Below are 15,282 nucleotides of genomic sequence, written 5' to 3' on the forward strand. Positions count from 1 at the left end.
ACCACACTGGTTGGAAAGTCGCAGGTGAAACATGCAGTGTGCCGGAGGGTGAGGAAATCCCGAGAAAGGTAAAAGAGAGACGAGGAGAAATTAAATAAGACGCTCGGTCTAGTAAGCAAGTCATCTTTTCTCGGTTTGACGAGGTCGTAGTTGCACGTGCTGGCGTTTGTCTATTATGCGTGTTCGTGTCAAGAGAGCCGAGTTTACACTTTCCGCGTCCCAGCGCAAGCAAACCACGCTTGAACACTCTGTTTGAAGAAGTGACTAGCTGCCATTATTGGGCTAACTGCATCGTAGGAAAGTTAGCTCAACAATTATGAAAATGGTATAAATACCCTATAAGACGGGCAGTTGGGCTATTTGGTATACAGCAAATAAAAGATGTTTACTAGCGTCGTTGTCCACTTTACGCTAGCAAACGTGTCTTATTATGTATATAAGGATTAACTAATCATCTCCCCATCATCGTACTTCATCACTCTTTTTGCCCCGTTGCGTTTTCCCCGGTGCAAAGTAGCAGGCAGGAGCGTACTAGCTCAGGCCACCCTCTCTGCCTTATTTTCTCTCTCTCTTTCATTGGTAAACAATATTTTATTTGCCAAAGAGTAAAACAGAACGCCACTAAGAACCAGTGAGTAAATAAGCAGCGCATATTACAATGCCGCACTTACACAAGAAATGAGTGAAGTCTGAGGGTTGAATAAAATACAAAGAAAGTTGCGATTGACACTACAGGTGACGAAAACTACTCGTTTACCAAATGTAAGCAGACATGCGTTTATGCGGCAACACGATGAAGCAGCGCGGCAAAAAAGAAACACGAACAAAATAAGCTACAAGACGATGCGCTGGAACGTATGAAATTTACAGAAAAGAATAAACTTCTCTTTTGAAAGTTGGCGAATCCACATGCTGCTTACTTTCTCAACAGTCCCCTTTTGTTTTGTTTCATGGGGTTGCTGCTTCGAACCACATGCTTTGTTCTACTGAGCGAAGAAATGTCAGTTGCCCGAGATGCTCGGGCGACAACCGACACCTCCTTTGGGTCGCCACACATCCAGCATGCGAAAAAAGGCGCTCGGATGCTATACTGACGCTGCAGGAATTGGCAAATACTCCATTGCAACGTCAAACACATGATCTAGGCCAGTTCGCATGCTGTGCCAAGTCTCAAGTGGGTTCGGATTGGTGCGGCGATCGACTACAGTGTTACTATAGTATGTCTTGAACTGAGAAGGCATTTAGTTCATCGGTGTTTAGTTCTCCAGTGCAACGCAAATGCGTAGAAGTGCGCGATCGACGGCATCCCAAATAGAACCAGAAAATGTAGTTGTATTCGGCTTTGCAACTTCCTGCGTCTAAGGATAGCGTTCAGGGTCTGCGTCTCAGGATAGCGCGCCTCGCAGTCATGCGCTCCGGCCAAGGGGCGAGGTTGGGGGCGGGAGTGGGGGATGCCGTAATCGATTAATCGAATAGTTTTAATCGATTAATTCGATTAATCGAAATGCACAAATAGGTTATGATTAATCGATTAATTGTGGACCTTTAATCGATTAATCGATTAATCGTTGATCGATTTTACCATCCCTACGACGCAACGCATTCCAAGAGACCGAGCAGACTGAGAGAGGAGGCCGAGGCGCGGCGCCAGCCCGATTGGCTCCGTCTGCGAGGGAGGCGAGCCACCGCGCCAGAAAGGCGCCGAACGGCAAACGCGCGATACGTATGGCGCATACGACGACGCCTTCATCGCGGAAGCCAATCGAAACGCGTTTCAGGAGAGTCTCGTGACTCCAGCCCAAATGCTAACTCTCTTTCTCTTCATCTACCTTCCAAAAGGGGTCAAATGGACGCCCGAAGAGAGTCACACGGCTGTGACCCTCTTGTGACTTTTTTTTTTCTTAGAGTGCACTTGATGCAGAGAGCTTAAATCGGTCTGCAAATGAGTCTTACGAATTGCCCTGCGGGTTCAATGCATTGGCCAAAATCGTCAAAACCGCTTCAGGGTCTTTTAACCCACCTAATCGTTACTCAATTCATATGGTGTGACACCCGGTGCGTTTATACTCTTCTGCCACGCAATATTTCCATATCTGTTTACGTGTTCGTCACCCGACGTGATGCCTCTGTTTTCTTAGCCAAGTCTCGGCTAGAATCAACACATGCAATCAGGAAATCCGGTCATATTAGGGCTGCTGTTTGGGGGCTGCGTGTATGCCCCTAGGAAGCACTTCAATTCTAAGCGACCTTTAGAATAGCCGCGACGATACATATGCAGGATCGTGGGTCACTTTTCCTTAGCTACGCATGGCCTACGCTTACGCATGGTGTCCTATCTGTAGGCGACCCTGAGGTGGTTGCGGAATGAAACATACATATTTCGTACTGTAACAACGTCCATTAGGCTTTTTACATGCATAAAAATGAAATGTCTCACTCAGTAAGACAACTCCACTTCTCGTACTGCAGACATCTTGAAAAAAAAAACACAAAATAAATACAAAATTAAGATGCTGCTAAATATTTCCTTCTGCGCTTTGCACTTAGCGTGTAGCATACTTATTCTTGAAGTATGTAGGCAAAGATGGCGCAGAAAAACAGTGCAGGTGAGCTTGCCCTCTTGTTTTTTTGCCCTGTCTTGATCAACAAAAGAACAAGGTGCGATGGATAGTGTGAGCTAATGCTCATAGTTTTATTATGGGAACTTCTGTAAGAAATAAATTCATCCATCATCAAAACTTAATGCATTATGCCAAATAAATTTAAAGTTGGGACTTGATGTTTCAAAACATAGATATATGTACACTCTAAGGCAAAATGGTGTGTGGTTCGTTCCTTTGGGGACTAATGGGGCTGTCACGACCATTATTTCCTTTAATGACTAACGGCACTGGGTCTAAAAGTTAGTCCCCATGCAGCTGCTAGTCCCCACAGATCACCTGAATGGACTAACATTTAGTCCTAACTTTTACATCTTACCGGGCAACTGTTAGTCCCCAAAGATCACCTCCGTGGACTAACATTTAGTCCTCACATTTACAGCTTACCGGGCAACCGTTAGTCCCCGCAGTTGTACCTCGTCAGACGAACGGTCGGTTCACTCAAATACTCCATTCGGATGAACTTTTTATCCCCGACATGGTTTTCTACAGTTACTCTCCGCAAGGCTTAATTCTTTTTTCGCGTGTTTCTTTCCGCGGTGAGCAACAAATGCCGCGGAAAAGAACACGCAAAAAAATATTGTCATACGTGTGTCACTGCTTTCGCAGTCAATGCGACAACGAAAGACAAAAGTGGGACAATGAAACGTTTTTTTTTTCTCTATAAATATGAAGTTTCTGCTTTCTTTCATTGAATTCACTTCAAAATGTCCAATACAGGTCCAGTCGCGTTTTCATATCTTGAGCAGTCCTTTTTGTGAAGCTGCTCCAACAGAAGCGATAGATGACAGGCATTGTACGTGTCAGCGCACACAGCATTCTGTTCGTTGTGGACAACGGCTGCATCCCGTAAAGCACAAAAATATTGCACATAGTTAGTCACACATGACAGCGAGGGTGAAGACGCATGCATAGTGCAAATACGTGCAAGGTGAACTAAAACACGTCTGAAATATGGCATGCAAATAATTTCACCCCTGCAAAGCACAAAAATATTGCAGATAGCGACATGTCACAGAGAGGATGAAGACGCACGCACATGGCAAATACGAAGGTGAAATAAAAACACACGTCTAAATATGGCATGTAAATAATTTCACCGGGATGACATACATCATCAAAGACGCATTTCGAGCCACATAGCGCAACAGTTCAAGTGCGGCAGCCGCAGCCATCACGCCGAGGCGCCGCCAACCACCGTGCCGCCAACGAGTCAACGAGTTTTCTGCGATCGGCGTCGTACAGCTCGAGCAAGCCCGTCGCTGCCGCCAGCGAACCTTGAGCAGAAGAGCGAGCGAACGCGGGGCCGCCGCCATGAACGGCGCCTAGCTGCTTGCGAGCAAGCGATTGGGAAGCTGACGGTAACGGCGTCCAATTTCCACGAAAATCCTCGAGCGAGCAACAGTGCAACGTGCGAAAGCAGGGCCGCCGCCGCGAACGGCTGCGAGCTACTTGCGAGCGAGCGTCGAAGAAGCACATGGTACTGGCGGCAATTTCCAAAGAGTTCCGAAGCGCAGCTTAAGTCGCCTAGCTAAAGCACCCGCCAACCCATGCCGGTGCATTTCAAGCGCGCGACATACAATCGAGCTCGTTGCTGGCGACCGCAATGCGTTTTGGACGAGTCGCAGAACAGCGGCGAGGCCTCTGCCCAATATCGCGAGCTTGCAGCTCATCACCACGGCGAATCCTCGGTGAGCAAGCGTCCGGGCGGCCGAAAACAAGGGCGGCCAATATACAGGTGGTCACAAAGCACAGGCGAGCTGACGCCCAAGCCGGCCTTCGCGGTGTATACATTTCGTGCGCGCGATATACAACACGATCGAGTCCGTTACCGGCAATCGCGATCAATTTTGCGCACGCGAAAGGTACGACAGAATAAAGAGCGATCACTTACTTTTGAAAGAATTCAGCGCCAATTTGTGCCTAGAGTCAAATTAAAATCATGTATCCGATAGGCCTACTCGGCCGCCATTCTCAGGCGATGGCGACGCAGTGCCGTGACTGCGCCGGAGATATACAGCGCGGCGTCGAGACCAGCTCCAGACTAGATGGGTGCGGCGAAACGTAAAAGCAGCACCACACGCTCATCCACGCATACGTGTGTATCGAAGGCATCGTGGCGTAGTTCCTAGATTGTCGAACTCTCCGAGCGCGACACAACCGCCAACACGCCACCACGAAATCAAGTAAGAAGACCACTGAAGACTGACCCAAGAGCGAGGAGGACGGTCAGTTTCCTTGACAACGGTTTGCACACGGAACGTATCTCTGCACACGGCCTGCATGTCTCGCGCGGTTGTTCCCTTTGCAGACTATCTGGTTTGCACACGGCACGCATCCACCTGCGGTTGCTCCTTCAACGGTCTATCCGTTCATCGCGCGCGCCTATTGGTCTCCGTTACTTCTATTTCAGGTAATTTTTTACTTATGAGGCATGCCACAGTGGAGGGCCTTGGTTCCATAATGTGCGTTTAAATCCATAGCTCTGCTAACGTCAAAGCATCACCTAGCTCTTCTTAGAACTTCACTGTGACCTGACGAAGTCTACGAAGGTGCACTTTGTACCTGCCTAAACACAACCAAACTAACAACCAGTCATCACACATTGTTAATTGCGCAACGAGTGTGATGTTTAATGCTTGCCACCCACTGCAAAGTGCTTAGCCATAATTATTCATTATCATCAGCCACATGCAGTATCAAGAAAGTGCACATAATACCTTACAGATGTGTAGCGGGTACCTCTGTTATTCGCATAAAGACGAATAACGGCGTAGTGGGTGCTGTCCTACTTCCCAAAAATTACGATTTAAGGCGTAGTCGATACCTTGCGGAAAGCCAAAACTTCAAACACACTTGGCCTTGCCACAACACGAAGGTGCGCTCAGAATTCGCATTGGGCAGTGCAGTAATCGTCGCTGAATTTTTTTAAAAGTGCTAAGAAGATCGAGCGGCGTCATCGGAACTGGTAAGGCTTTAGGTTGGTATGAGAGCTTGCTCGCTGGCTCCCTGGGCTGCTGTGTGACCACTGTCGCAGGCGACACAGCGGCCGTCATCGTACGAGTATGTGCGGCCGTCGTCATCGTATGACTGCTGTCTTCGTCGCCATGTTGCCTATCCGCTGGGCGTCCGCACTGCGGGGGCAATCTGGATCTGGGCAATCTGGGCAATCAGCGGGGGCAATCTGGTGCCTGCGGCTAGCTCGATGATCCAGAATGGTGTTAGTGTCTCCGCGGCGTGCGATTGGTTCAAGTCACAGGGGCGTCCGGAGCATAACGCAGGAGCGCCTCCACCAGATGCCACGTAAAATGCCATACATTACATGCATGGCAGCATGGCATACATGTCATGTATGGCACGTATCATGACATGAATGACAACGAAAAAAAAGTTCAGCCATTTCTACGCCACGAAAGCCGTTAGACATCCAAGCTGTAATAATGATGATGATGATGATAGTAAAGACGTTCGGTACAAAAAGTCATCATCACAATTTCGAGCATCATCATTATGATTTCGCTTTATTTACTTATTTATTCCTTCCCCATCTGATCACGTGACGTGCGTGACGCCTCCCCCTGCTCCTCCTCCTCCTACTACTACGACGACGGCACAGGGTAGACTGACACAGCTTCGCTGGAAAAAAGCAGTAGTCAAACCGGCATAGCTAGCGCTATTTATTGGGCGAACCTAGAGTCACTGTATATGAGCTGTGTACAGTAACGCTAAGTGAACCCATGCCCAGTGGAACGAAACACAGAGCTCAATGATAGCGGCGAGCACTGTACGTCACCGGTCTTCGAAAATCTAATCTGTGGGTGAAACGCGTCGGCATTTACACATGCGTTATCGCACATTCTAGTGTTATCGCTTGTGCCTACGTCAGTTTCAGAAAGTACTCAACCAGACGCGTCGTGTGTGCTGTGCAGCTTGATTAGAACATTCGCAAGCTCTCTAGGAGGCTCCAGTTCGATCGGGCGCGACCTGCAGCGATAACGCGTGTGACAATTTTAGGCCTCCGAAGCCGGTCACGATGAAACGCCAGTACGCGTTCGATATCTATCTATCTATCTATCTATCTATCTATCTATCTATCTATCTATCTATCTATCTATCTATCTATCTATCTATCTATCTATCTATCTATCTATCTATCTATCTATCTATCTATCTATCTATCTATCTATCTATCTATCTATCTGTACTCATACGTCTTCGAGCGTTCGTGGTTGCTTGGTATAAGCAAAACTTGGGTCGCATTATGTGAGTGTATGATGAACATAAAGGATAGCCGTGACGTGAACACCATGTCATGCACGTAATACTCGTCATAACATAAACGGCAAGATGCTATCGGGATGTCGTGGCGTGACTGCTTCGCTAGTGGGTTGACTGCTTAGCTATATGCGAGAATGTATATCACATGATGTGGATGCACGAAAAACACGAATGACAGGTCATGACCTCTAAAGAACAGCAGGAAAGGGAAGATGGAAGCTTGCGATGAAAAAAATCCGTAAAGAGGTTGTGCGTGCTCGAGCCGATGTTTCGACAAGTGGACTTGTCTTCTTCAAAGCTGGAACTGATTTCCTTAGCGCTTGTGTCTATATGCTTTGTACCCTCTCCTCCAATCCTAACAAAGGAGAACAGCGCAACTGCAAAATCGGGAGTGTGGGGTGGGGCAGAGGCCGCCGTGACAAATTGGGTGAGTCAAAAGGAAGGATACTAACCGGATACCCTTCGAATAGTTTTAGAACAGTAAGGAACCATTTTCAAAACAGTCCAAAAATTCCACATTTTATTTGAAACAAGTATTCACACACTTTCAACCCAGTACATTACGGTTGCTTTTAACCATCTCACAAGAACCACAATTATGAAAAAAAAAAAGAACTGAAGTAAGCTGACATACAACAGCGACCAGAATCTTTGAAATATTCTGTAACTCTAGGTTGAAATACAGCAGTGACTACAGTAATCAAGGTGATACTTTGTCGCCTGGTTTTAAATGAAACTGAGACATAAAAACGAATACTGCTAAAGATGTAATGAAACAGACAAACCTGTCATCAGAACATGGGCCTCGGCACCAAAAGCATGTAAACGTCAGTGCAGGACGCTGTATCTTCAATAACAACTTACGCAAACACAACACTTGCGTCTGTTGTGATTCGTGAAGCCGAATGCAGTCGTAGTCCCCACCTTCAGTTATTACAAGATGAAGACACGAACTGATTAATGCGATTTCAGAAAAAAAGTTTTCAGTAGAAAAAATGCCTTCATTCACTAATTACTATAGCGGCTCTCGTCTCGTACAAGCTTGGGCTACATGCACATTGGTAATTTAGTGATTAAAAGAAGAAAAATGACCTTTAGATCTTCCAAAGTTTCGTTGTTTTGCGATTCTTCCGTCGTTGCTGATCATTCGAAAACTATTCGAAAAATAATCGGTATTTCTAATATGTACTATTCAATTCGAGTACCGAATCGAATATGTACTGTTGCATCCGAGTACCGAATCGAATGCTATTCGATTCGTTATTTGAAGTTTTTGAATATTCTAACACCCCTAACAATATGCGACACTATAGGGCTTCTGCTTGTAGTTTAGCATTGCGCGAAGCTGCAGGAATGCGCAAGCAAACGTTTCATATACTTGTATGATAGGAACGCCAGCGCGCCGGAGCCTGCATATCTCTTCTAGACTAAAGTGATGTCCGCGCTCGACGGAGGGCGCCGATGTTGCATCCGCTAGATAGGCAGTTCTTTAGTTGTCATAGTGTAGTCGATGTGCCTGGCAAGCACCCGTCACGCTCACACCCACAAAATTTACAGAAAGAAGACGTCAATACACCTAGGAGCAGTTGACTGAGTGTCAAAGAATGCGCCATATAGCTGCATGCTGACTGCCTCGCATAACATTGATTCCCACAGCGCCTGGGATCTGCCAGAATTTTTTACTCTAGTAATATTATTTGCGGTTTTACGTCCCAAAACCATGATATGATTATGAGAGATGCCGTAGTGGAGGGCTGTCGAATTTTGGACGATCTGGTGTTCTTTGACGTGCACTGACATCGCGCAGCTGACGGGCCTCTAGCATTTCGCCTCCATCGAATTTTGTTTACTCTAGACATGCCAGGTGACTTAATGATATGCACATTTATGCTGGAAGAGGCATTTCTTGTTCTGTCACAATAGTTAAAATATGTGGGGTTATAAATTTTGGCCACGTTCGCATCGGTGCCTAGGCTACACTCTGTTCCAACAGCCTGTTTCAGTGTGCCGGCAGCACCTGTAGTGAATTGCCGGGATGCTTTCGCTCTCTGAAAGCGCATCAGATGGCGCTGATAAATCGATCGAGCTCCTCCTTTGACCTTTCGGTGGCCAGGAGGGGGGCGCGTCCACGCTGCTTCCTTTTTATCGGTCCGGGGGAGAGAGAGACGTTGGGGAGAGAACTTTGGAGATGCGAGAAGCGAGAGCCACATTGCCCCATCAGTCGTGTCCAGTGCCCGTCAAAGGAATACGGCGGAATACAGCCATCGCATATAGGAGTTACGCTGCAACGCCGCGCCACTCAAGGTAAGCCCCGGTGTTTCGTTTATCGGAAGCGCAGCTACGCGTTGGCGATGCTTTCGGCTTCTTTGGCGTTCGCCTCGTTTCATAAAAGAAGCACCGGTGGTACCCTTTCTACCAAGTAAAAGGAGAGACGTTGTGCAGGTAGTACCAGCCTAATTCTACCGGTGATTGTAAAGTGTCATGAACTTTTGTTAGTGCCCGCATGCAAGTCCACCTGCGTTGTCGTTTATTTGCGGTAGTGTGGATAAATTCGTGGCTGCGTGTACGAAGAAACAGAATAAATTAACTGCAACCCTGATTGTAGGCGAGCCAGCTAATACATATCAGAGATAGAACCGAGGTAGATAACAGAATTGGGAGATAGAATACATGTCCGATAAATATTGGCGACAAATACCGGCGGAAGCAAATCAAGCGTGCTAATCTTGTGATGCTCCCGACCCCGCAATGGAAATAACTGTTGTAAGTCGTCGGTAGGAAGTACGCACGTGCGCACTTTCACGGCCTGGCCTGCGGCGAGATAGATCGCAGCTATCTGTCGCAGGTAATCTTGCTATTGAGGGCCTCTCGACGTGACCCAAGTGCTTGCGGTCACAGTTGTTCCTGCAATTGAAGTAGTGGTTGTGACAGATAAGGAAGGGGTACTTATCCCCCCGTAGGCGCTCGTTATCAAATGCTGGCACGTGAACATGGAGGGGCCTCCTTAAAGGACAGCAACAGAAGAGCAGATTTCGGTGATTCCTCATTTACTGCGATAGCAGCATTGTGCCGCAGCGAACCAGGGGCGTAGCCAAGGGGAAGGGGGGGTTAGTAGGGTTCAACCCCCCCCCGTAATTTTTTAGTCTTGCTTGCGTATATATACACGCATACATACAAACGCACGCACGAACATACATAAAGTATGGCTGAACCTCCCCCCCCCCACCCCCGAAAAAAATTTCTGGCTACGCCCCTGCAGCGAACATCCAATTCTAAGTGAAGTGTGGTTGGTCTCTTGCGATAATTTATACAATGAGGTGATAGATTTCTGGAATACAATGAAATATTAATTACTCAACGTTTAAGAATTTATTGATCGTTCACGGAGTGTCTCAACTTTAATTTTTTTCGAAAAGTGACTTTCGTGGTCTGTTCAATAAGGTATGAGTATGGCGAAAGATTTACAATTTGCAATTCCATGACTTAAGCAAACAACGTCGATGCATCCGCCTGCCTTTATGGTCATGAGCCGAATAATGCACTTCCTCGACGACTTGTGTTGTCGGTTGTTTCCTTTAACCAGAGAAGACTTCTCATACCGTAGCACCTATCCCCCCCTCCCTCCGTTGGTCAAGTTAGAAAGAAAACAAACTTGGCAGTGGATGCAAAAATGAAAATGAAGTGATGAGGTGCTTCTCACAACGGCCTGCCTTTGTTCTCTGGCTCTGCGGAGGTAATAAATGGGAAATAAACAGCTCTTGGGCGCAACATCAGTGGTCCTCGGCCGTAACTATCGTTGGAAACCTGCACGTCTATAAACTTCACTTTAAACAATGACAGGACAGGTCCGACTGAGGTATGGGGCAGATTTGGCGCTCCATCACATGACCAGGGGGGGAGGGGAGGTCGCCTACTCTGCCCCCCTCGTGCACACGCCTATGCTTATCACCTGGTTCTGCAGTAAAGAACGTCACTTCCGTGCCCCACCATTGCGCGCCGTATCTTCTCGGTGGTGCGAGCCGCCTAAATCTTTCCGGAGTAGGCCATCGCGGAACTCTACCATAACGTCAAAGTATTCCGTCTTGTTTTTATTCTGTTCTGCCAGACGTCAACCTGACGTCACCAGTGAAGCAATCACGGGCGGAAACTAGCAAGTTTTTATGAAGAGGCCAATCAAACGTTCTTCATGTTTAGAAAAAGCTATTTTTTCTTCTTCCTTCGAAAACGAGTAGCACTGCCTGCTCTATATCCCCGGCTGCAGAGAGTTGACGAGCGCGCGAAGGTGTTGAGTGTTTCTGTTTAGCCGAACTCCCAGAGCCAAAGTGAAGCACCGGAGGATGAAGGTTCTGCCTGCGTCTCCAATTATTATATTTCGCCTTGCTTGTGATACGACGGCTTGCGATGATTTCGGCGGCTTGCCACAAGGCGTTAAGAAAAAGCATGTGGCGTTTTTTTAGCAGCGAAGCTGGTAAAGCTCGCATAAAAACGTCTCTACTCCGCGAAAAACTGTCGTCATCATGAACGGGTATGTGCCACAGATTTTGGGAAAATCTCGCTACTCACCGCTCTGGCGTGGTCTGTAATAACCCTGATGGTTGAGAGGACGAGTTCAGAGAGAGAGAGAGAGAAAGAAAGAAAGAAAGAGAGAGAGCTAGAAATAGAGAGACAGAAAGAAAGAAAGATATAAAAAAAGAGAGAAATTATTGCCGAAAAAAAATTCTTGACGAGGCGGAATTCGAACCCACGTACCCTCGATCCGAAGGCGAGCGTTCAAACCACTCGGCTATCCAGGCACGCTAAAAGAGCACAGCGTAGGCTAATATAGTATAGTGTAGCAAAGAGGTGGGAAAGAAAAGTGAGCGTGAGGAGAGATGTGATAGTGTGGAGGACGGAAAGGAGGAGGGGAGAGAGTAAAGCGTAGCACAGAAGGAATAAGCAAGGGAAGTGAGCGTGAGGTCCTGTCAGTCTCAGCGCCAAGTCCTGTCAGTCTGTCTTGTCTCGTGTATCTTCGCTGTTCCCTGCTATGAATAGGGAAGAGAGAATATCAACGAAAGAGAGAGAAATAGAGAGAAATTAAGATAGAACGTAAGAGGAGGCAAGCATCGCGTCGTCTGGCGACCAGATACCGCACCACTTGGCCAAGCCGCGCATGCGCAGTAGCTAAGCCACGTCCACTGACGGAGACATCGCGCGCAATCTCCGTTCCACAGTGCATAGCCTGACTGCGCCCGATCGTGCCGAGACAGTCATGGGGCGTCCTAAGAAAGTGCGCACTCCCGAGGGGGAAGCCGCGCATCTCGAAGCTAGACGTGTCAGTCGACGGGAATACGAGCGACGGGCCCGTGCTTTGCTGTGCGAAGCTTTGCGCGACTTAGTGCAAACTTCCCGCATTTTTTTTCTTCTAAAAGAGCCAAGTCCACTTTAAGTGAAATTGAGAAAAATGCAGTTTTTTGCAAGTGACATTATGGTCAGGCCTGCTCCAACAATTTTTTGCCAGTGGGCTCGTATCAGCAAAATACTCCAAAGCTATATTGCGGCTAAAAGCTTACTATAGTCGGTATTCAGGATTAAAATTTCGATTTGGCTCTTACAGACAGGAACATTTCATTTGGGCTTGAATTGGCTTCGCAAAAGTTGTCTAAATGGCACCAAATTAACGATATAGTAATTGTTTGTGACTATATTGACGCCATCTTGTGCCTTCGTCGGTGGCGTCCTTTGTTTCATGGGCGTAATGGCGATGACTAGACTTGAAGAGCGAGCGGTCCTTTCTGGAAACAGGCGCAGTGTCCTGGACTGTCGGCAGCGTTTTCTTGTTCCTTGTATCTACTGAAGATTGGTTGGTCGATCCTCAGCTACTTCGCGCAACCCACCGTGGGGGATCGGCCATGAAACGAGTGGTACCTTATTTTAGAAATAAGATTGTTTTAAAATCCGAATATGTTTAGGAATGAATGGTATAAAAATAAATTCACTGGTCCAATCCAGATTTTCAAAAAAAAAAAGAAAGAAAGAAACCAATAGGTAGAAACAGTGAAATTGTAGATAAACTTAACATTCTATTCTTTTTGTTTCCCGTAAAAAATCGCACACGGCTTCGCAAACGTTCCTGTGGCTAAAGCTCATGTCAGTTGCACCAAAAGAAAGAACCACCGGAAGGGATAAACTCAAGCCCATTCTTCGGAGAGGTTGTTCTAGCAATCGTTTTCTTTGATTTGTGAACAATCTGCATGTTAAAAAGAAATGATGCAGAGATTCACTCTCGTTGCAGTGGAGGCATAAGGCCTCCAAAAATGCTTCAGCTCATCATCACCTTCTTCTTCTTCTTCTTAGATTCCTAGCTAGTTTTATGCCGTGCCGTTTGGATCACTTCTTCTTCTTCAAGGAATACAACGGTTCCCAATAACTTACTTTCCATCGTCTTCCATTTCAAGAATACCGTCTTGGAGCAAAAGAAGGATATTACACTGTAGGGGAAAACCGAAAAGAAACACTAGCAGACAGGCAGGAGTAGGAAAGTCGGCATCTTACTCTTTCCATTCGAGTTTTCCCAACAATATCATGTCCTTCATTATGTACCAACTCGCCCAAGCAAAAGCAATTCTGGAGCGAAAGCACGATAACAAAACAACTAAACAAACTGAATACGGCCACGTTGGTTGTTTTGGTCACAGTTGTTGACGGAGTGTTGTTTTAATGGATCTGGCTCAGTTTGATTCAAACAAACGCTAGATTGGGCTCATTTTCTATTCGAAACTGCTGTCTTGAATTCATGTTGCAATCAGGAATGGCCCCATTTTGATTACAGACGTTTTAATTGTGAAATACACTAGGCGTGCTTTACGTTCTCATGAAAGTTAGCCGAGTTGCGTTTTGTGGATTTGGCTCTTTAAGAAAAAGAAAACGCCACAAATCAAAGCCAGCTCCATAAGAAGAGAAAGCTGTAAAAGTTGCGGAGTATTGATTCGACCGTGTTCTGTCTATGGTAGGTAATAAACTTTATTTAGAGTCCAACGAGGAATCACTGGCCTGGTCTAGGCCTCCAGGAGCCGTCGTCCGTCATCCGGGGAACATCGGGCGATGTCCTCGGCAATAGCCCTGGCTTGCTGAACAAGCTAGATTTGTTGCTTTATGTTTACCGTGTGTTTATCTGCTCTGTTGTATTCTTTTCTTGCGTTTATTTTTCCCTGTGATCATGTGACATTTTATATCCTTTTCTCTTCTTTTCTCGTTATTATCTGATTTGTTTTGCGATTGTTTATTTTCTGTTCTACACTCTACGGCAAAATTACCCGAGAGAGGAGTAACGGAGCCCAATAGGCGCGCGCGATGAACGGATAGACCGTTGAGGAGCAAGCGCAGAGGGATGCGTGCCGTGTGCAAACCAGTTAGTCTGCAAAGGGATGAACCACGCGGGAGATGCAGGCCGTGTGTTGCATACGTTCCGTGTGCAAACCGTTGTCAAGGGAACTAACCGCCCTCCTCGCTCGGGTCACTCTTCCGTTGGAGCAGCTTCACAAAAAGGACTGTACGGGACATGACAACGCGGCTGGATCTCTATTGGACATTTTGCAGTGAATTCAACGAAAGAAAGTAGAAACTTCATATGCATAGAGGAAAATAAAACGTTTCATTGTTTCACTTTTGCCTTTCGCTGTCGCATTGACTGCGAAAGCAGTGACACACGCATGACTAAACATTTTTTCGCGCGTTCTTCTCCGCGGCATTTGTTGCTCAGTGCGGAAAGAAACACGCGAAAAAAGTATTAAGCCTTGCGGAGAGTAACTGTAGAAAATCATGGGGATAAACAATTCATCCGAATGGAGTATTTGAGAGGACCGACCGTTCATCCGGCGAGGTGCAACTGCGAGGACTAAGGGTTGCCCAGTAAGGTGTAAACGTGAGGACCAAATGTTAGTCCATTGAGGTAATCTGTGGGGACTAACAGTTGGCCGGTAAGGTGTAAATGTGAGGACTAAATGTTAGTCCACTGAGGTGACCTGTGGGGACTAAATGTTAGACCCAGTGCCGTTAGTCCTTAAAGGGTGTAATGGTTGTGGCAGCCCTACTAGTCCCCAAAGGGACGAACCAGACTCTTTTAACACCCTTTTGCCTTAGAGTGTATAGTCGCCTTTCTGCTGTTTTTCTACTGCATGCTGTTCCGAGCGTGGCGCGTCTAACTCCCGGCGCTAGCGTCTCACCTACCCTTCTCTCTTGCGTAGATCTGTTTCTAATCCCCGACGCTGGCCTTTCGCTGTCGCTTCGCTAGCTCGGACAGACGAATTAGTCCTTCGGCGATGCTGGCGTTCACAGGCAAGCAACCGCTGGCGTTCAAAACGTGCAG

General features: G+C 46.9%; 1 protein-coding gene across 1 annotated transcript in view; it reads left to right on the plus strand.

Annotated features, from left to right (window-relative positions):
* Positions 1 to 9,114: 9,114 nt before the first annotated feature.
* The window catches only part of LOC119395684 (hydroxylysine kinase), a 75,862-nt gene continuing 69,694 nt past the window's right edge, over positions 9,115 to 15,282 (plus strand). Inside the window, exon 1 of the mRNA XM_049416478.1 lies at positions 9,115 to 9,242. Coding sequence (XP_049272435.1) covers positions 9,127 to 9,242 — 116 coding nt within the window. The 5' untranslated portion in view covers positions 9,115 to 9,126. The remainder of the gene's footprint in view (positions 9,243 to 15,282) is intronic.

Source organism: Rhipicephalus sanguineus, chromosome 6 (genome assembly GCF_013339695.2).
Source record: "Rhipicephalus sanguineus isolate Rsan-2018 chromosome 6, BIME_Rsan_1.4, whole genome shotgun sequence".
In the NCBI taxonomy this organism is placed as follows: domain Eukaryota; kingdom Metazoa; phylum Arthropoda; class Arachnida; order Ixodida; family Ixodidae; genus Rhipicephalus; species Rhipicephalus sanguineus.